This window comes from Nestor notabilis, unplaced genomic scaffold (assembly GCF_000696875.1).
Source record: "Nestor notabilis isolate BGI_N333 unplaced genomic scaffold, ASM69687v1 scaffold25094, whole genome shotgun sequence".
Lineage (NCBI taxonomy): Eukaryota > Metazoa > Chordata > Aves > Psittaciformes > Psittacidae > Nestor > Nestor notabilis.
In genome coordinates, this window is record NW_009927241.1 from 7,817 (window position 1) to 29,410 (window position 21,594).

General features: G+C 50.6%; 2 protein-coding genes across 2 annotated transcripts in view; one reads left to right on the plus strand and one right to left on the minus strand.

Annotated features, from left to right (window-relative positions):
- TMEM151B (transmembrane protein 151B) overlaps positions 1-229 on the plus strand; it is a gene marked incomplete at its 5' end in the record, with an annotated part of 1,419 nt that extends 1,190 nt beyond the window's left edge. The window contains one exon of the mRNA XM_010013985.1: positions 1-229. Coding sequence (XP_010012287.1) covers positions 1-229 — 229 coding nt within the window.
- Positions 230-12,140: 11,911 nt separating this feature from the next.
- On the minus strand, positions 12,141-18,341 carry TCTE1 (t-complex-associated-testis-expressed 1). The gene is made up of 4 exons (XM_010013986.1): positions 18,161-18,341; positions 15,674-16,242; positions 14,149-14,598; positions 12,141-12,311 (listed from the first exon to the last, which is right to left on the minus strand). Exons 1-4 carry the CDS (start codon positions 18,339-18,341, stop codon positions 12,141-12,143), a joined length of 1,371 nt encoding a protein of 456 aa, XP_010012288.1.
- Positions 18,342-21,594: the final 3,253 nt, after the last annotated feature.

A 21,594-nucleotide genomic window follows, 5' to 3' on the forward strand; every position in this document is an offset into this window, starting at 1 on the left:
GCGACGCAGCTGCCTCTGGCAGAGCCGGAGCGGGAGCCTGAACGAGCAGAGCTGCCCCACGGAGCAGACCCGCCTCTCCAGCCAGGTGACTGTGGAGGAGGAAGACCCCCCTCCTTACCAGGACGCCCTTTACTTCCCCATCCTCATCGTGCACCGCAACGAAGGCTGCCTGAACCATGACCACCGTCACCTCCACCGCAACGGGTCCTGCGTGGAGACCTCACTGTGAAAGCAGAGGCCGGTGAGATCTCATTGTCCATTGCCTGGCTTGAGCCAGTGCAGGATTTGAGGAGAGGAGCGCAGGGGAGGCAGATGGCCCAGGAGGACATCAGGATGGAGCGGACAGAGCATCTCGCTCCAGCAGCCAGCAAAAGCTCCCCATGCCGTAGCCCTGACCTCCCAGAGGGGTGAGTGCTGATGCTCGCCCTGTGACATGGCACAGAACTCTAGACCTACCATCACATGCAAAAATAAAAGGACCCAAACCAACCCCAACACCGTAATTCATGGCATCAAGATCCAAAGGGGGGAATAAAAAGACACGCCTGATGCAGGGAGGAGGGTGCTTTGTCTCCCAGCCCTGGCTCCAGGCTGGCTTGTGCTCCGAGGAACTAGCAACCACCAGAAAGCGCCCTGCTGCACCTCTGCCCACCCCGCTGCCCATGCTGGAGTGACACCCCTCGCAGGATGCAGGGGAACAAGTTCTTTGGGAGCGGTGTGTCACTGCCTGTGCCTACAGGTCTGGGGCGTCCAGGCACATGGAGCTGAGTGGCAAGGTTAGAGCAAAGGCTGAAAGCCACAAATCCAGATCTTCCCCTTCCTCTGACCATTCCCACCCTCCCCACTTTTTTTTTTAGACCATGCTCCGACTGTTACTCTGTTCTCACTGCTGGGAATGGCACCGCCTCCAGAGGATCCCAGGCTCAGCTCCTTAGGAAGCTTCAGCACGCCAGCTCTGAGAGTCAGCATCCCCTAGGTAAAGGGCTTTCTCTTTGGGATTACAGCAGGCAGGCAGCACCAGGGAAGGGATGAATGTGTGAACCCAGATGGAGTGGAGATCGGCGGCGCTTCTGATCTGCTTGCTGGAGGAGAGCTCAGCTGGAAAGAGAAAATGGGAGGCCCCCGCTGAGCTGGGGAATGGGGAGAGGATGGCACTGGGACAGGCATCGTGGTAATAAGTGGCACGTCAAGTGGCTGAGGTTCCTTCCTGGCTTTGAAGTGAGTCCTAATTGGTTCCGACAAGCATCAAGGAAGGCTCTGGTAGGTTCAGCTGCAATTCACGTATTGATAATAGAGCAGCAGGTTGGTGTGTGTCTGTAAGAGTGACTTTTGCATGAGATCAGGATGGGCTCTGACTGCAGACTCTGAGCTGCAGGCTCCTGCCTGCCTGGTTTTGGCAGGGAGCTCTGAGGGGCTGGAAAAGGGAAATGCAAAAGCATGCTGGAGCATTGGGAACCTGGGCTGGGGAATTGAGGAGCAAAGAGATTCTCTTTCTGTGGGGCCCCACCTGTGGGTGCAGGACCCACAGGTGGGAGACAGGGAAGTATCTGCCATGAGAGATGCTCTGCAGAACAGGCTAGGGATATGTCAGAGCAGAACCTGCTTAAAACCAAGCAGTTTGCACTATAGAGATGTTTGCAGAGAGGTCAGGCTGTGACAAGTGAGGTAGCCCATTATCCCCTGAGTTCCTCTGCCCTGCTCTTGTCAGGGCAGGTTGGCTTGCTCTGAGCTTTGTGCTGCCACTTCTATCCTAGTGGAAAGGATCTTGGTGACATTGGGCAAGGAGCCTTCATGTCACTGAAGCTGCATGAGTGGCAGCAGCATGCGGGCACCAGCTTTTCCTTTTCCATCAACACATCCCCGGTTCCCTTGTGTCACTGTTCTCAGAAAAGCTGTCTCCTTTTCAGTCAGCTCTCTGTGGGAGTGCATGCCAAATCAGTCAGCACTGCTCCTCAGCCTCACCACGTTTCCCTCATCGGCTGGGGCAAACAAGGGCTGAGAGCAAGTGACAACCACAAGTCCATCAGCAGCTGGGCATTCTGATGGACCAGGGCTTGGTAATCTGCCTCTGCAGCCATTGCAAAAGGGTAAGATGTAACAGCAAACTGAGGCATTATATTTAGTCCTGCTAACTGTTAATGTTCTCTTCAGTCATGCTGCTGTACTTCTTCACCTCCTATATCTTGGGGAGACAGCAAACACACCCTGCCACCACATCAGTCCTCTTTTGAAGATCATGTCTTACTGACAAGCCTGGAGCAGTCAGTGCTTGCAGGCGTTGTAAGGGTCTGCTTGGCTTTGCCCCCCAAGCAGTCTGTTCTTCTGCTCTTTGTGCCTTGTGTGTCCTGGTCAGTGCCTCTTGCCTTTCAAGTCAGCTTGTCCTCCTGGACCTCAAATGCTAGACTCCAAATGACAATGGTTTGAACAGAAAGTCCTTTAAAATCTCACTCCGTTATGATTCAGTCTTGTCGTCTGCCCTTACTCACTAGCAGACCTGGATCATGTTGGCTTAAAGAAAAGGGTCCCTTTGAGAACAGAGGAGCAGAAGGTCTCTGGTGTGGGCGCATTGCTCTGTCTGCATTTTGCTCTCGTTATTATTTGCACAGGTCCAGACTGGATGAAAGTGGCTGCAGCCCCTGAGGGTTTTCTTGTTTAGTGATGACATTGGGTTTGCTGTGCACTTGTGCTTCTCTCTCCAGGGGCTTTACGTAAGCCAGGGCCAATGCTGAGGGTCCTCGTGACTCTGGGTATATAATGGTGTGTGCTTGCATGTCCCAGTGAGTCAGGAGAGGTTCAGTCAGTGGAGCTGCAATGGGTCATTAGTGAGGAATGTGGTCCACTTGTCCTTCCCAGCATGTTCTCTTTGAAATCTCCTACACATTGCTTAAATTAGGCTGTGGTGGCTCATCTTTCAATCTCCAGCCTCCAAGGTGCCTTGGACAGATGGATATATCTAAGATTTGGCAGGCCTTTTAGCTCCCTGGGGCAAAGACAGTCCTCTGAATACTAACAGATTAGTAGGGTCTCTCTGCCCCTGTCCTTTAGCACCTGCAGCAGAGTTCTGCTTTCAGGCACCTTGTCCTTGGCTCTTTCTGGGCCTTTTCATGAGATTTCTTCAACTTGTTCCTCTGGCCCCGTTTTCACCCAGGAAATCTTATTCTGGAGGTGGTCTATCCAGGTGGACACATGTATCTTTGAGGCACAGCTGCTGCTCTGGCCAGCAGGATCCATGCAGGGTCTTCCTGTTGTGGAACACCTTCCCCATGCACATGGTGCCAGATGTAGTCCCAGTGCCATGGTCTGTGGCTGTCCCTGACCTGCAGCATCCTGAGAAGTGGGACCTCTCTAGTCAGTGCTGCCCACTGCACGCCAGGATTGCTCAGAGATCCCCTTCCTCATATTCTTGCTACTCCACTGAACATGGTGGAACTACCCATCCCGGTGCAGCCTGCTCCATTCTTGCCAGGCTCAGGAAAGGGGGATGGCATGCTTTGGAGCAGGACCGGGCAGGAGGGATGGGAGCTGTATGGTGGCTTGGCAAAGAAGTGGTGGAGCTGAAGAGAACAGGCTGAAACTGGGGTTGTGCTCTTTCTCCTTCTCCCTGCCAGCAGGGAGCATGTCTAGCCAGACAGGGAAGCTCATGGCAGACAGCTGACGGAGCCAGCAGAATGGGTGTGCATGTATAGGTTTCCTCCTAAGTGCTGGTGAGGGACCACTGTGCTCTGGGGAAAGGGCAGCTGATTGAATTCTCCTTGCAGTACAGGTTATTAGCACAGATATCCCAGGATGGTGTGTCCCTGTTCTGGTGCACAGCCTCATGGTGGACTGGTCCCATCTCCTCAGCATACAGACTTCCACCCGCTGCAGCTCCAGGCTGAGCAGCACTCGGGCGTCTGCTCTTCTTGCAGACTTGTGTCTGCTTTCCTCTGTGTCTGTGTGGTGATGACGATTCCTTTGGCAGCTCATTCGATGGCCCAGTCTGCTCCTCTCATGATAGCCTGCTCCCTTACATCTAACCTGAATCCTCCCTGCTGTATCCTAATCCCATTACTTATCCTTCATTGACTGGCGAGTCTAATTGGCTCTGCTTCTTTTCTCCATGGCCTTCCTGTCACAGGCAGGTGTTATCTGGTCTCTGCTGCCTTCCCTTCACCAATCCCAGGGTATTTTTTCTGCCAGGATCAAATGGGGCAAACCTTGGCTTGCATGGTGGTGCAGAAGTGTAGCAAGTCTGTCCTTCCTGCTCTGAGCCTGGCCTGGGCAAGAGGAGAGGACCAAAGGTGCAAGCCATGCCTTGGTCTGTCAGAGTGGCTGTGTCCTCATTTCTTGTGCAGAAGATCCCTTCAAAGTTAGCAAAGTACACAGAACTGCTGGCCCCTTTTGCAAGGAAAGCAGGACAGCCAGCATCACCCTCTGGGAAGGTGAAAGCTGGGTCATTCACCCATTGCAACTTTCCATGAGCCGACAGTCAGGCTCAGCATTGCACTTGTCAGCAGGCTTTCCTCACATACTTTTCCAGAGACAGATCCTCTTCCTGGCCCTTCATGGCGCTAGAAGAGAGATAGTCCTTTCTGCTGCATGGCTGGATAGAAAGTTTGTACTATTTGGTGTTCCCTGTTGCTGTCAGTATACTTGTTGGGTACTCTCCAGCTTTCCTCAACAAGAGAAAGAGATTGAGTATGCGAGAAGCTCTAGATTAGCTGATGTTCAGGACACATCACCACCCATTTATCCATCTTTCAGCACACACTGGATGCTTCCAAGATAGTGCCTAGCACTTTGCCTGTGCAGAACCAGGCAGTGACACCAGCAAGGCTGGTGGTACCTCTTGAGCCCCACTGCACATCATGCAGACCACACCAAGGAGGGAGATTTCAGAGAGGGCTTTTGGGTTGAGCAACTGTAGGGGCATTTGTTAGGACGGGGAGGGGGAATCTCAGCTTATGGCCAAGGCTAGGCCTTTCAGAATCACGCGCTAGGCAAATTCTCAGGATTAGTGCTATTGCTGCTGGTTTTCTGACGTCAAACAAGCACATCCCCCCTCCCTTTCTGCTCCCCATAAAATGCACATGTTGGAGACCCAGCCTAACCCTGCCTTCTTTGTTGTGTCTCCACTCAAGAGGCCGCAGAGCTGTTCAGTACCTCTGATGGGTGCCCATGGGGAGGGGACTGCAGGAAGAGGTTTATTAATGGAAGTTTAAGAAAGTTAGGTAGCATCCAGTGTCGTTAAAACAGTGCTTGCTGATTAGCCTGTGGGAAGAATAATATCTTTTAAGCTCTCCCTCCAGCCTTTCCAGCCATGGCTTCAGTACTGCTGTCTGATACCGCCATAGTGCTGCCTTACTTTTAGCAGGGTACAGCTTTGCTGCAATGTGCTCCTACTCTGCTACAGTAGCTGTAGGACATGGGTCTGAAATACTAATACCACTAAGAAGTTGTGTTACCAAAGAGCTATAAGTCTCAATTTGTGATATGTGCTTCTAATCATGTTTCATTCATATTCAGTGGTTAGAATAAGGTCTGTATGAATATGATCTGGATTCAGATCATCTCCAAAACGGAAGATGGTTTAGGTATTAACTCTGTTTGGTAATGCTGCCTCCTCTGATGTACATGGGCCTGGAGTTTCCACCGAGCCAGGTACATGTGGGGACCAAAGGCTGGTTCGTAGCCCAGTGGGTCTTGGGGTTGAGCCTGCCTTAGGCTCTTTTCCCCGTGGGCATTCTGGAAAAAGGGAAAAGGTACTTAGTCACATTTCAGGTAGAAATTAATGGGCTATGTTCATTACCAGTTTAGTTTTATTGAAGCTGGTGGTGCTGTACCAGTGTGAGCTTGACTTAGCAGCTCCTCGTAGTGGTGTGTCCTTGAATCCAGACAAATTGATCTGTCACAGTATTGCTTTAATGCACAAAGTTCATGTTGGGACTTGGCCAACATGGATGAACGTTGAATATATACTATCTCTGCAAGCAGTAGGTTGAATTGTTCTGCTCTACTGCCTCCATCACAGCTGCTCTGCCAAGGGAAACGTTATGCCCATGGATGTGATCTCGTCAACTCCCTCAAAAGCAAGATAACAAGCAGATTAACCTCCACCACACTGGGAGAGGAGCCTTCTCCCACAGGACTACAGCCTTTCCTCATAGGAGGGAAAAGAGGTCCTAAGGACAGAACTGAACCTGCAAGACCCATGGCGTCCCCTTCCTCCTTCCCTCCTCACCTCGTCTGTCTGTCCTGGGGGAGGGACAGTTTCTTGTGGAGGTCAGCAAGCTCCTCTTCCTGCAGCTCATAGACAGGCTCTACTAAGAGGTACATCATCCACCTATGCAACACTTCCAGAAGCTGCCAAGTTTTCAGGAGCCCATTGCAATGTGCAGCATGACCATCCAGCACTGAGAATAAGCACAGTGGCTGCTGGAAAGCTAAGTGGGTTTTATTCCTCCCCCCCAACCAAGGAAGACTGTTTTTGTTGGGCCTTTTTGTTCATTTGTTTTGGTTTTGATAACTTCATTTGGGAAAATTAAGCTTGTGAGAAGTTGGTGCCCATCCTGAACCCTCCCTGGTCCTTTGAACTTCGGGAATGGATGGATCCCTTACTGTGGTTATAATTTAGCAGATTTTGTAGAGCAGAGTAACTTCACACACAGACACATGAGGTTCTTTCACTCTCCATCAGCACAAGCTGCTTCTGTGATCTTAGCTACTCACATTAATGAAAGAAAAAGCCTAGCTAGAATGTGGTGAGATGACTTAGTATTTTGTATCAGTCCCATGGTCCCAATGTCCATTAGCAGCGCTGTCAGCTGCCGTGCCATGAATTTGGATTTTGAAGGGCACTCCATGAACCAGTCAGGCTGAAAACGTTTGGAAAAGCCCAAGCCTGAGTCTATATGTGTCTCCAGAAGCAACTGCAGAGAGAGGATCGGCTGAAAGCAGGCGTCACCTCCTGCTCAGCCACGCTAGAGGCTGGTGGGCTCTGTGCTGCACCTTCCCTCCCAGGGTGAGCCTGCCCCCAGGGGCCGAGCAGAGGGAAAGGAAAGTAATTGTGTGTCTGACCAAGCAGCGTGCACAGCACCATTCAGCAGTCTGGGGAAAAGCGGTGACAAGTAGAGCCCAAAATAACAGCATTTCACTTTGGAAATGCCAGCAGCTTTTTAAAACTGATGTGAGACCAAAAGGCCTTAACGGTGGTGAGAAGTGTTCCAGGTTGCTGTTCCTTGCTGAAAAAAAAAATAGATTTTTGATGATGAGGTGGGTTTAAACACTCCAGCCAGCTCTGTTAGGCATGTGCAGTGCTGGTACCAGGAGAAGAAATGCTCAAGGAAGATTAGGATGGTGGCCCTGTTGCTCCACAGTGGGATAGGGTGATAAGGAATGAAGGCTGGAGTTTAAAGGCTTCCTCTGCCCCTGGAGGTATGACCTGGCTGCCCACCCAGGCGTTTGTGTGTAGCAGCGTGGGCTTCTGCATGCTTGTGTGCACATCCAGAACCCCCAGCCCTGCAGAGGGTTGGTGTTGTTTGTGGCTGTGATCTGGTGTCACCCATCCGTCCTTGCAGCAAGAGCTTTGCAGGGTGACAGAGCATTGCTTGTTCCTCATGAGAGGAAACTCCTGACCTGGTTTTTGTGAGGAGATGGTGTGAAGTGTCACATTTGCTGCAGCGAGTGGCAGGGAACAGGGATAAAAGCATGGAGCAAGCTGTGTTTGAGAACAAGCTAATCCCTTGCTGCCGGAAACGGGAGAGCTGCTGGATCTGCTCCCTGTCCAACACTGTCCAGCTCTTCCCACCCTCCCAAACCTGATGTGCAAACTGTTATTCCTCTGAGGAGCCAGAGCACCCCCTCCCCTGAACTCCTCCAAGGCTGTGCATTTGCATCATTTTGGTCTTTTCTGTGCTAGCACCGTGGGCAGGTGTTAAATGCCAGTGGATGTGTGATGATCTCAGGCATGCTGGTGGCCAGACCTCACCATGACCTGTAGGTTTGCCTGCCTACAGCCTCCCAACAATGCTCCTGGTGGAGAGGCAGCACACCCTGGCATCACTTTATGCTCTCCCAGAGAATTTCACAGCACTTCTCTGAGCCTTTGTAGACAGGGTAAATTCAACAGACTAAAGGTAGAAAACAGAAGGCCTTGACATTTTGGTGGTCTCCAGGTTTCTGATGCTGTCTCTTGGCAGAAGAGGCATATGAGCTGTTGTGGCAGTGTGGGACCAGGGGACAGTGTGTCTTCTGGGTGAGTTTTCAAACACAGGCTCTACTTCTTTGCTGGGACTAAGGGCAGCTTTGCTGTGGGCTGAACAAGGCACAGCTGATGGAGGAGCTAGCTGAGGAGGGCAAAATAGTATGTGAATGCTCAGCAAGACATGGGGAGAGGAGAAGATGTTGAAGAACAGCTGCAAAAGGCAGGGCTGAAGGCTGCTCTGCTGGAGCAGTGGTGCTGCGAGGCAGGGAGGGTAGGGGAGATAGAGAGAGTAGGGCATTTGATGGAGACGCCGAGGAATAAAGCGGGCTTTCCGAGCAGGCTGAGCACGCTCTAGGCCAGGGAGACAGGCAGGAGGCATTTCCAAGCTGAGGTGCCCAGACCAAGCCTTGCTGTATTGTCAGAGCAGCGATGCTGCCTCCGAGCCCAGCACTGACAGCTTGAGCACGTGTCACCAAACAGCAATGGCTAATGCAGCCACAAGGTGTAAATGTCACTAATGAATAAATTGCCTTGTGCCTTAGAGAGGCCAATCCATCACAGCCAGGGACAGGGATCTGACAGGCTTGGCTATTTCAGGCGTAGCCTGTAGGGAGAAGGCACGCTTCATTTCTGAGCCGTCCGCTCCACCTAGGGAAGCCAATACAAGGCTTGGCTCTGCGCTGCTCGGGCTTCATCCCTCTTCACTGCAATGGAAGGAAGAAGCAGAAGGGCGTCTAGGTTAGCCAAAAGTGCCCTGTCTTCAGGGCAGTGTGTGAGCCCCAGCCGGGACTAGCTGGAGATGAGAGTTTTGAGGGATGCTGCTGCACACAGGGCACAAATACTGTAGGTGCTGACGGAATGAAGCTGTGTATCCCCAGTGACCCCGAGGGCTTGTGTCAGTTGTCTTTTCACCCCCTGCTGTTGAGCCCTAGCCTCGAGCACCCTGGCTGGCTGTCAGGGGGCCAGCAGGTACATGGGACAGAAGTTCAGCAGCAGCAGGTAAATGGGACTGAAGTTCAGCAGCAGCAGGTAAATGGGACAGCAGCTCAGCGTGGACAAATCCAGCTCTGGGGGAACAAAGGGAGGCTGAACGCAGCAACCATTTCCATGCACAGCCTATGCCCATCCCCATGGCAGCCTGCTCCTCCACCCCTAGTTGGTGCTTGAAATCAACCTGCCATCCTGTTTACAGCATATGCCAGCATGACACCTTGCAAATCGATGCCTGGGTCGCTGTGAGGCAGAAGCCGCCAGGCTTGGGAAGCCAGCCATGGGCTCCTGCTGCTGCGTGTGCTGTGCTCGGAGCAGCAGAAGCAGAGCTTGCCATCTGCTGCGGGAGGGAGCCAGCCGGACACCCCTGCTCCGGCCCAGTGGGCACCCACTGGCATAGTCCAAGTGCAAGCCCTTGTGTATTTCCCCTGCTTTACTTCCCAGCCACCCTCTGTCTCTCCCCACCTCTGCGGCACATGGGCAAGGGGCTGCTCCCAGCTTGGCTGGGGGCCCTCTGCTGCCGCTGAGTGCTACTAACACAGCATTGGTGCAAGGGAGAGAAGACCAGCTCACAGGCAAAGTGCTGAGGTTGTTCCCTCCTCAGATGGAGGCTCACAGCTGACCCCCTCCTCAAAGCACTGCAGCACTCCTTGGGGATGGATCTCATGGAAGAGCTGAAAGATTCATACTGGCCCTTCCCAGCACAGAGTGACCTGCTGGTTACCGCTCTGCATGGCACTCCCACCTCACGGTAACCAGACCTGGAGCTGACAAGTGACCCACCAATGACAGGAGTGTTCACACTCAGGCCATCTGCTGTTGCTGTCAGGACTTTAATTTTTACCAACATGTATGGCATTTGAAGTAGTTTCAACCCTTGCAGACTGGCAAATAGCAGGGTGTTGGTGTGAGCAAGTGGTGTATCCTGCTTGGTTTGGGCTTTTCTGTTTGCCTAGGAGATTGATGGGATGGAAGGCAAAGGGGTGTCCAGGAACAGGTTTGGAGGGAGCTGACAGCCTTGGCTGTTTGCAGGAAAAGGAGATGTGAGTATCCTTGGAAAGCAAGTCAACAGTTGTTGTGGTGATGATACGTTTTCCCAAGCCCTTTTCTCTCCATCCCTGTTCCTCACTGGCTCTGGCAGCCAGTTCGCCTCCTGTGTCTGCTAGCATGGCTGAGAGATCTCATTGCTGCCCTCACAGCACGAGCTTTCATTGCACAACTGGCTGACCAGATGCAGCCCTGTACTTGGAGCTACAGGCAGGCTTGCCTAGGATCAGGCCACCTCCATTAAGCCCCCACCCTCGCTGCTGGAGCTGTTCCTTCATCAGCCTGATGCCAACCTGGGTCTTTTCTGCTGTTTCTGAACACGAGTTCTCATCTCATTCAGGTGTGTCATTCAGTGGAAATATTTTGTAAATGCAAATAAAAAGAAATAAATCTATTCAATACCTCGGTCTCGAGGATGGGAATCAAGGTGTGGGAGGCGCCCGGGTAGGGAGGTTTCACAGCTGCGGCTGCTGGCTATGGTTTCGTGTGGACAGAGCCCATGGAACATCCATGGGAACTACGCAGGCCTGTGAGGGCTTGCAGCTGAGCCCTGTCAGCACCCCTGGAGTGGCCGCCACTGCTGGGAACAGCCTCACACTCCATCCTTTCTGATCTATAAGGACATGACATGGCACAGGTAAAGTTCCTGTCGGCAGGGGGCCAGCGGCACTACGGGCGTCTGTATCCATCAGGCAGAGCAAGGCAGAAGCGGGTACGTGTCAAATTCTTTTGTGAACACTGGGAAACAGTTTTTACTTTTCAACTCTGTCAATATGATCTAGCTCTGTCTGTCTCTCTATATATGTACGAACAGTATATCACAATGTTGCCTTTTTTGTTGGAAATATCAAAGTACAAAGATTGTAAACCAAATCGGTGTAATAAAAGTTTCGGATGATTCACTGATGTGGCTGCCAGCAGTGGGTCTGTCAGTGCTGGTGCTGGGAGACGTGTGAAGCCCCTGTGTTACACAGAATGCGGGAGGGGGTGGAGGTCAGCCTTAATTCCCTGCTCACCTCTCCTGAGTGGGGTGGCTGAAGGACCGAGGCAGTCAGGTATGTGCCCTCTCCTATCCCCAGGTGGCCACAGCCCAGGGAGCAGAAGGGAGCTGCTGTTTTCCTCCAAGGCCAAGGAAGCTGCTCTTTTTCCAACCCTGTGGGCTGTGTGGGTTAGCAGTCCTGCAGGGACCCCTATAGCTTGAAGTTGGTCAAAATACAAATTCTTTTGACAGGCTTGTGCAGAAGAGCACTACTAGTTAGGCTAAACCTCTAGCTGTAAAGAATTCATCTGTTTGCAAAGCAGGCTGGCAGTGATCAAAGGCATAGCAACCCAAAGCAGGAAACCATGGCGGAGAGACTGATCATTTATTGGATTTATTTATATATTTTACTTTTCACCACCCATATTTGAGGCTCCAGAGAGATTTTGCTATAAAAATGAATAAATCCTTGAGCAGAGCAAAGGTCAGAAAAAGCTGCTGAGGAACAAGAAACAATATTCCTCTATCCTCTATTCATCTCACATCCTCCTCAGCAAAAAGCCTAAAAGAGCATCCTGCCTTGAAGGTTAGGTCTGGACTAGGCCATTTAGATCGTGGAGACTTCACCTTACCTGCTTTGCAGGTGGAACTACATCCAGTTGCCTGATCGAAGCTTGCTGCTGGAGCATATAAGAAATGCCACAGGAGGTGGGATTTAGTCTTGGGTGCAGTGGGAGAGAGGGCTCCAGAGGCAGATTGCTTCTGTGATGCCAGTACAGTCCCATGACATGTAATGTCTGTCCTATATGAAAATATGTCAGTGGTTGGATGGTGGGGATCTGGAGAAGACTGTGGCAGCAGCCACGAGTTGAGTGTGTCTCACAAATACAAATGAAAACAAGCCTCTGAGGTAAAGAGTCTCCAACAGTGCACCTGCAGAGCTCACTGCTCTCTGGGCTGCTGCAGGGACTCCAGCCGCGCTGCTTCCCGGTTGGCCCACAGGATCTGGTGAACAAGGTACTCAGTCTCCTGGCCCACCTCTGCCATGCGGAGGTCAAACTCGGTCAGAACTTTGTTACCCGCTAGCCCTTCAAGCATCTGCTTCCCACCATCCTGCAAACGGGTGAGAAGGGTGGGTTAAAGGAGATCGAACAATGAAATGTACTGCTCCCCTTCCCTCCTCCCCAGGGCAACCTCAGCTGCAGGCAGTGGGAAGAGATGGTGCCAAAAGGGATGAAGGCCTTCACCCAAGCCCAAAATGTTGCTTGCAGAAGTACAGGGATGGAGTATAACCTTATGCAGCACTCAGTGATATGACATATGCTAATGACTCCCTCTGGGTACCATGTCAGGAGTCCTCAAGCTCAGGCTGGTTGATAGCACAGCTAGAGACAATAACCTGAGAGGAGGCTCTCCTCTCCCCTGTTCCCCACAAATGGCAGTGTGCTTAGCATGCTGCTCCTCATCCCAACAGTGCTGAGAGCCCCAGTGCTGGCAGTGTCCTGTCTGGGTGCCATTTCGCAGGCTGGTTGGTGAGATGAGGGGAATGTCTCATGCAACTGAAGTCCAGCCTGCATGGGACAGAAATGCAATGTAGGTAGCCTTAGAGAGGCCACTCACTTTGGGGGATTGCCCTCCCTTACCTAAAGCACTGACAATTTGACTTTTTTGCCCCACAGCTATTCTTTTTCAGCTAACAAATACATCTCCTGTTCCCATCTCCTTCATGCAGGTGGTCCCCTCATCCCAGCACCCCACCTCTTAGACCTTTTGCCAGGTAAGGAAGGAGTCTCTTTTTAATGGGGTACAGAGGTCAGAATTTGATGCATCTCTAGCAAAAAAACCCATTTCCCCAAAAATAATACCACCAGCCCACTTGTCGGGCTGCTGTGGAGCTTCACAAATGGGTAACAGGAGAGCTCATCAGAAGGAAGGTGCCAAATATAGACATTATTATTTACTAAGCAAAAATCCTTCTATCCTTTCCAACCTTTGCCCCCCTGTATCATTAAACTCAAATGTTTTTTCACATCCAGGATCATGAAACTCAGAACTCGCAAAAGGTTTTCTGCCATCAAATCCTTTTAAAACCGTTGTCAAACACATTGATGCCAATATTCCTGCCAGCAGGGACAGCTGGTCTTGCTGTCTCTTTATTGTGACAGTGAGAAAAATAGAGGCAGTGCAGAAAGTTTAAAAGCCAGCATGATTGCATTTGGCTGTCTAGGTTCAGATTTCTAAAGCTCTTTTTAATCAGTAGAAGTAGTCTGCTTTGTGGGCATGTTGCATACTGCAGCTTTTAGGGATGTGGTAAGATCTGTGGATGCTACTCTGTCTTGAAAATGTAAGCCTGTGTTTTAGGAGCCACTTACAAGCACCCAAATGTGGCACTTTTGACCTAGCACACCATTCCAGAGCTGCAGGGTGAGTTAAAAGAGCTCAACAACTGAGCCAATTTTCTAACAGTCCCCTCTAAGTGCATGATGGACAGGAGATTCTGGGTGATACTATCTCTGTGCTACTAACTGACAGATGGCACAGCAGATCCAAAGCACAGAGGCTATGCATTAGTCCCTTGTCTCATACCACCTATCATTATCTACTCCCACATGTGTGAAGCGGCTGTGATTTTTCCCAGGCATACTCCCTGGTTTTCAGTTTCCTGAAGGAAAATCCTTCTCTGCCCAAAACCCAATGTCTGGAAGCTAGATTCAGCCCTGTGAACAAGCTCACTGAGATAAATGCATGTGTGTGCATGGAAGATACCCTTCTCCTTCCTGCCATCTGCTAGAATCTCTTTATCTGCTCTCAAGCGATTGTTATCGCAGCAAGATTGCAAAGCGAGGGATGCATTTGCCTCTGTGGCTTTGAGGCACGGCAGGGCTGAGCCTCTGCTTTGCAAGACCACCACACAGGCTCAAAAACTGCAGGGAGAAGGGATTTCTCTTACCAGCCCCAGGTGGTTGCATGAGAAGTTGATACTCGTCACGGTGGTGTTCTGAGCCAGGACCTGGGAGAAAAGTGCAGCGGTTGGCTCTGACAGCTTATTGCTTCCCAGATGGAGAGACTTCAGGGTGGTGTTGGTCAGCAGGGCACGGCCAATGGCCTCCCCGCCTTTGTCCTCCACACAGTTGAGACGCAGGTTCAGGGAGGTCAGGGTGGAGCTCTCAGCCAAGGCTTGAGCAAGAGCCTGAGCCCCCAGGTCATGGATCTGGTTGTTACACAGGTCGAGGGTTTCTAATCTGCTGTGTTTGATCAACTTGGCAATAGCTCGTGCCCCCTTGTCCCTGATGAGATTGTGGGACAAGTTCAGCTCCACCAGGCAGGGGTGATCCAGCAAGTTATGGACCAGAAGCCTGGTCTTGTCATCATCCACTTTGCTTTGCGTCAGCTTGAAAACCTGTGGGGATAAAAGACAGGGATGCTAAAACATCCAGTGCTTTGGATTGAGCTTTGTACAAGACCTCAAAAGAGTTAAGCCTATGGTCCACCAGACAGGATTTGTCTCCCTTCACGCAAGACACCTTTAGCCAGGAGGCTCAAGTAGTTGCTTTTAGAATGGCCAGGTATTTTCAGCAGACAGGGTATGCCACTTATGTCCCATGCCTGTTCTAGGGAGAAATGGTTCGTCTCTTGGAAATGCCTGTACTTCTCTTCTGACTCTGTGCGATTGCTAACACAGGGGCTAAATTAAAATGAGATAAAGCTGCCAAAACATCTGCAGACAATAACAGCAAAACTCAACAACTGAACAGTGTCTGAAACGAACACCTGCACCCGTGGTAACCACAGTGCTCTCTGTGAAGGGCAATGTCCTGCATGGCCAGGACACCTCACCACAGGAGAGGTAATTTCTCTTCTGGAAGCCAAGCAGACAAATATTTCCCAAAGCATGCCAATCCATGCCATCCAGCCAGCTCGCCCTGGCTGCACTCTGGCCAGCAAAGACTGCTGGTGGCTCGGAGGGGCCAAGTATCTGCACTGCAGTTGCCACAGAACTGAAGATGGTGTTACTGCCCAGACGGAAAACCCCTCATCACCCTAAGGCAAACGCAAGTATTACCCCCTGCTGTTCTTGGGGGTCTCTGCTCTTCTGGGGCATGTTGATACATATTTACTGAGCATAACTACCAAAAACTCCCAATGAAATACTCTCTGTGCTTCTCCTCTCCTCCTTCCCAGAACTATGTGAGGACTTAAAACAGGAGCGTTGCTTTCTCTTGTGCTACAGGGAACATGTTTTGTGGGAGTGAGTATTTTTCTCACCGACCCTCTAACAACCTGTTCTAACAAGGACATATGCAGAACAAGGTACTCGGCACTAGGCCAGCAAGTTAACATCTCTGCACTCAGCCAGACTGCAACTTGCAAAAGGAAGGGTGCTGCCAGCAAGTAAAAATGGTCCCTGGGTTTCTATCCCCAAGCAATTTGAAGATCTAGCTGAGGGAGGAAGGTTTTGGCTTGGGGTACGTTACTTTCAAATTCTGGCACATCTTCACGGCAACAGCCAGATTGCAGCAGTCCTGGTAGGTGAAATTAAAGAGGTTCCACTCGAAGTTCATGCCACAGTCCTTCACACCGTAAGCGAGATGAAGCTCTTCAAGGTGAGGGAGAGCAGTAACGAGGACTCTCAGGTCATAGTGGTGCACAGAGACCTCGCTGAATTCCGTATCCCTCTCTGCCTTAGAGAGGTCATCCCTCTCCTCATTTTGATCCACCTCCAATGGTGGCAGGAACTGGTCAACCTCCAGTTTCTGAACATAGTCTTTGCAGAGCGGGATGAGCTCTAGGACCTGGTTGGGGTCTGTGGTGTTAGGGATGAAACATTTCAGGATGTTCTCCACGTGACGTTCAAAGAACATCCGTTTCCAGCTGCCTCCATAGTTGGAGATGTCACACACTTGCCAGCGCTTGGTGCAGCACCTCTTCCAGTAGTCCTCATCACTTATGAGGTTGGCAGTGACAGCGAGTGGAAGGCCAGTTGGGAGCCTGTCTAGTACCTTCCTTTGGTGTTCAGGCGGAAGACGGTCCAAGATAGGGTTCTCTAGAGAGGATGAATAGAAGGAGAGGTTAGTCAGGGCTGTAGGAACCACGGCTGGCACTGTGGTTCTGCCCTCCCCTCAGCTGTGTGCCCATGCCCTCCCCTCTGCTGGTGCTGTCTGTCTTCTCAGTTGCCAGTGACTGGTGCAGGGAGCAAAGCTGGCAGGAACATGTAGGATTCACGTCCTACAGTTCTGTGCAGGATTTCTAACTTTTACAGTAAACATCAGCATAATTGGGTTTACTCCGTAATATTTGGAAACTGCATCAGAAACTTATCTCCCAGTTTAAATTCAGTTTGAATGCAGTTTATATTCTGAGCAGGGCTTCTGCTCCCAAGAGAGTTAGTTAAGCCTTACAGTGATGAGAGCTCTTGGCTTGCCATTTGCTGAACTTGCTCCCTTTGGTTTCTAAGCATATTGAAGGACGATATTTGAGAACAACTGTGTGCTCCTGATGAAAGTCCATGTGCCTTTCAATTTTAACTCAGGTGTCTGACCCCAGATTGATTCCTGTTCCTTTCCACTGAGACATGCTCTTAGCTTTTAGGTCCACCTTGTTCAACTAAAAGTACTCTTTTCCCAGGAGCTTTCTCCCCTTGGTCTCTTTCCCAATGCTCGCCCTAAGTCTTAGCTGGCTTCTGTGTGGTGGAAGTTTTTGTGGTAAGAAATGCCACAGAAAAGCTGTATGTACTCACACCGTGAATGCTTGGTGACATGTAAACAGCAGTGCCGAGTAATAGAAATAATCAGGGGATGATTTCTATTTGCACATGGGAAATCAGATTTGAGACACAAAGTGGGGTTAGCTTTGTATTTCCATTGTCTCTGTGGCATTTCCTTCTGAAGACACCCAGAGTTTTACCTCAGCCTCTTCCCGGAGCCTATTCTCCAGTGTGCTACAGCTGGCACTGCAGTGACCTTCTCTGCAAAGTCCCATGACAGAGAGAAGAGATGCATGGGCAGAACTGGGCTGGCTTCACTTGGGCTCACTCAGGCCACAGCAGTGGGCAAGATGCAACTGCACAGCTCAGGTAATGGCATGAGGGTCCCCGAGACACCAAGCACACTGCTTTTATGTACACACAAAATAGGTCCAATCCATTTGACATTGGACCGACTGACCAGACTGATAGGACTGCAATGGTGTCGCAGCTCAGGCCCCCAGGTATCATCAGCTCCTGGTTTAAGGCAGCACTGAGCTCCTTTGTACTGTCTTACAGTCCCAGTGTGGACACAGCCTTAGACCTATCTTTGGTCTTTGCTGCCATGTCACCAAGTCTGCCAAAAAGACATATAGGCCATTCCTTCCCCACCTCCCAGTCTGTTCCCAGATAAGATATCCTTTTTCTATTTTGCTATGTTTCATCAGTCCACCTGCTTCAAAAGCACATTCCCTGCCTGAGGATGTAACTTGTCATATCACCACCAAAAGCCATGGAGAAGGTCTGAGACCATGAGCACAATACATATTCTGAGCTGGTAGCTCCTCTGAGCAGGGACCAATTCTCCACCTCTTTGTACAGCACTCAGCACAATGGGGCTCCATCCTCAAGTGCTACCATAACACATGCATGAATCAAGAGAAGGAAACAGTGACTCCATGGCCCTGGCCATGGTTGAGGTAAGTGAGTCCAGCAGAGCGCGCAATGAAGATGATAGGACAAGGTTAGGGCAGAGTCACATCCTGGATAGCAGCCCAGAGGACTACAGCCATCCCTGGAGTGTACAAGTATATACTTAGCAACTAAACAGTTTGTTTAACTAGCTGCCCAAGGGGATATTTCTCCCCATCTGTTCCTTTGGCAGGGCTGGGTACCACACTCTTCCCTTCAGATGCATCTGCCTGCCTTGTTGACCCTCTGCTCCCCAGGACTGATGCTTTCTCTCCATGTGTCCCAGGGGAAACATGCTTCCACTTACTTTCAAAATTGTGAACGATGTGCTGGAGGCAGAGCTCAGTGAGGCAGGGGACAGTGGCAAGGGACCACTCAGGATCGTCGATGAGACGGTGTGCACAGTACGAGTCAGCAGCAAGTCTGGCCTTCAGTGGATGCAGCGAGGGAACGGCTGTGCTCCTGTCACCAGCCACTGGCTGCTGCATTGTGCTCAGAACCCACTTCTCCTTCAGGAGAAGAGGAAAATTGCTTGAGATTCACCACTGCATTTTCCAGCTGGGCTGCCTGCAAAAGAAAAAGGCAACTTTAGAAAGAGGCCAGTGACGAGAATGGGCTGCTCACACTGACCCCCTGTAATACACTTGGCTTCTGCCCTTTACCTACCCCCTCTGCTTGGACTGGAAGCACTGCAGCAAAATGATGATTATTCAGCCTTATCTTCACACAGTGCCCTGTACTAAAAGGTCTCTAAGTACCATATGTAATAAGCAGATAATAATGTGGTGTTAATTCAGAGTGCTGCTGAAAAGGATGGACAGGAATTGATTGTTTACTGTCTTTTCCAGTCAAAGAAATAGGTGAAGAGAGCAAGAGCTGGGTTCAAAGCAAAGGAAAACAGTGGTTCTTCATACAGTCTGCAGTTAAACTGGGGAATTCCTTGCCATGTAACATTGTGAATGCTGAGAGTCTGTGCAGGTTCCAGGAAAATCCATGGAAGAGAAACCCCTTGAGAATGTCTCAGTGTACAGAACCTGCATCTGGCTCAGTGTGAGTTGAACACAGCTGGAGGGAGGGAGAGTGCTTCTGTTTGTAGCCACTGTCAGAGATGGGATACTGGGCCAGACTCCCTGCTGGTTTCATCCAGTATACCTGTTCTTATGACTCTTTAAAGACAGATGCTTTACAGAGGAATACACTATAACTGTATTATTTTTTCTGCATTTCCCGATCACTTTCCAGCTGAACTCTTTCCAAACATCCATTAACTGATGAGATTGGTCAGACCTGTTCAAACCACACTGAGCCTAAGCAGATACGAGCTAAAAGAACCAGCCTGGACTGGAAGGAAGGATGCCCAGTCCTACTAGCTCTGCAGTGCTTTCCCAGACCAAAGTTTCCCATTTGCTGTTTCCTACCCCAACCTGAGGACCCATGGTCTCAGCTGCCAGCTTCCCACATGTATGGATATTGTCTGGAAGTCCTAATGGTTCTCTTACCAGCCCTACTGGTCTGAAAGAGGCAGAGAAGACACTAGGGAAGAATATGTCCCTTGAGTTCTGGGTTCAACAAAAGCACCCAGGCTTGGTGAGCATCTCCCAAGGTGTACAGACCCATGCAGATCCTTACTGAGGCTAACTGGACATAACAGGGCTGCAGTCCATGGCTGGGGAGTCAGAAACTGCAGCTCACCATGAGGCAGATGGTTGGATGGCAATGTCAGAGGGTGGACAGTGTCCTGCAAGACCAAGCGGAGGCCTCAGGGCAAAGGTAGCCTTGCACCACAGTAGAGTCAAAAGGACCCTGCAGTCACGTCCTGCACAGAAGGTAACTGCCATGTAGCATCTTGTGCCACAAACCCTCAGCTGAACACTACTTTGATCCCAAACAGCTCCTCCTTTGAGAACATGAGCCAGACAGTGATCCCCAGATGAAACATCTTAGGTCCTTCCCCTGCACAAGGCTGCTTCCTGCTCCTCTTCCCTTCCAGTCTGTGCTGCTCAGTCAGCACAGGCCCCTCGCTCTCTGAAAGCTTTGTAAATGGCCTTGCTAGTCCTGCTCCCTCTGCTTCTTCCCCTTCCAGTAGTCATTTGAGGAACGGCCTGCAAAGAACCCACAAAAGCATGGAGGAAAGGACTAGAGGAGAGAAATAAAATGATTCATGCCATACTGCAGCAAATATGCCAGCAAAGGCTTTTTCAAATGCACTTGAATCAGGTCCAAGAAGACAGTAACGCCTTCAGAATGAGAGTCAGGAAAGGGTGGAGATGGCAGTGGCAGGGCATCCTCTAGCACAAAGCAGTTGGACAAAGGGCACCGAGCACAGGGAAGCTGTATTTCCTGTGAGGCACTGTGTACAGATGATAAAAGCAAAGGCTGTAGGAAAACGGAGCCTGGTTGGTCTGAAGAAGGGTGGGTGTGGAAGAAAAAGGCAGATGTGAAGACCTTGAGTCCTTTCTTTGCAACGCTCCCTGCCCACAAAGGAAGGTGCTGTGCCACCATCGAGGGGAAGAGACCCAACTCCCCACAGCATGCTGACCCAGCTGAAACTTTTGGTGCTTGATGGACTTCAGCAGAAGGGCAAAGCACAGCTGGATGGCAGCGAGGTGGCATTAATAGAGTAGAAGTGACTGGGAAAAACGTTTTCTCCTTGCTCAGTCCTTCGTCCTATTCCTATTCAAAAAGCATCTGTGTCACTCTGTCCCCCAGGCCAGTCACAGCTAATTGAAGCTCCTGATGGCTTTCCTGACCTTTTGGAAGCAATTGTTAAAAGCTTGTTGTGGAAAGCCAGTGCAGCATTGGTGGTCTTTGGTTATTTCATGGCTGCATTTCAGCAGATGATCTGATTGCCAGTTCACCAATGGCAGATTGATTTTTAGAGGGTACGTAGCCCATGACACATGCAGAATGACAGAAAGGGTTCCTGGGGACCAGCCAGAATGACAGACCTGCCGTCAGGCAGAGCCAAAGCCAGCTCTGGAAACGGTGCAGCCCCTCCGTGCATTGCAATGGAGCTCACTGAGCAAAGCTCACTTGCAGCAGGAGGTCAGCCGGTGTGCGCTACCCAGGCATGGGCCAGCCCCAAAGAAGATGCAGACATCTTCACATGTCTGTGTCCTGGCTGCTGGAAAGCCCGCCTCGACCTGAGCTCCACAGGCCAGCTCAGCTGACTCTGCCACTCAGCATTGCTGTGAAGCAAAAGTGAGGCTGTTGTCGTGCGGCAGGCAGCCCGCAAGGCATCTGAATCAACCCCACACCTGTGGTGCTGGGGAAGGGGGGCTGAGTCTGACGCTGAGTCACCACTCTCACAGTGCCCATCTCCATCCCCACCACCCCAGCACGGTAACCTTACCACACCGGTGTGCTTACCGACAGGGGAAGGACCTCTTTCACTACTGCATCCCCTCTGCTCTGGCTGCAGGAGTCTCGCTCAGCCAGAGCTCGCACACTAAGCCAGTTTCTACAACAGGGTTTGCTAAACATGTATTTAAACACCAGAGAAGTGTTGTAATTCACTATGAATAAGCCAAGTCAAGACCGTTAATGCATGCTCCTTCCCACCCACTACATACACATCAGTCACCTACGCTAAAAAGGCTTTATGAAATTATATACAATGAATGTGGTCATGTAGTAAGTTCCCAGTTTATGTCATTTAACACTCAGATTAAGTTGAAAGGTAAATTATACTAAAACTAAAAATATAAAAATATTTTTATATATTATTATATATTTATAAAA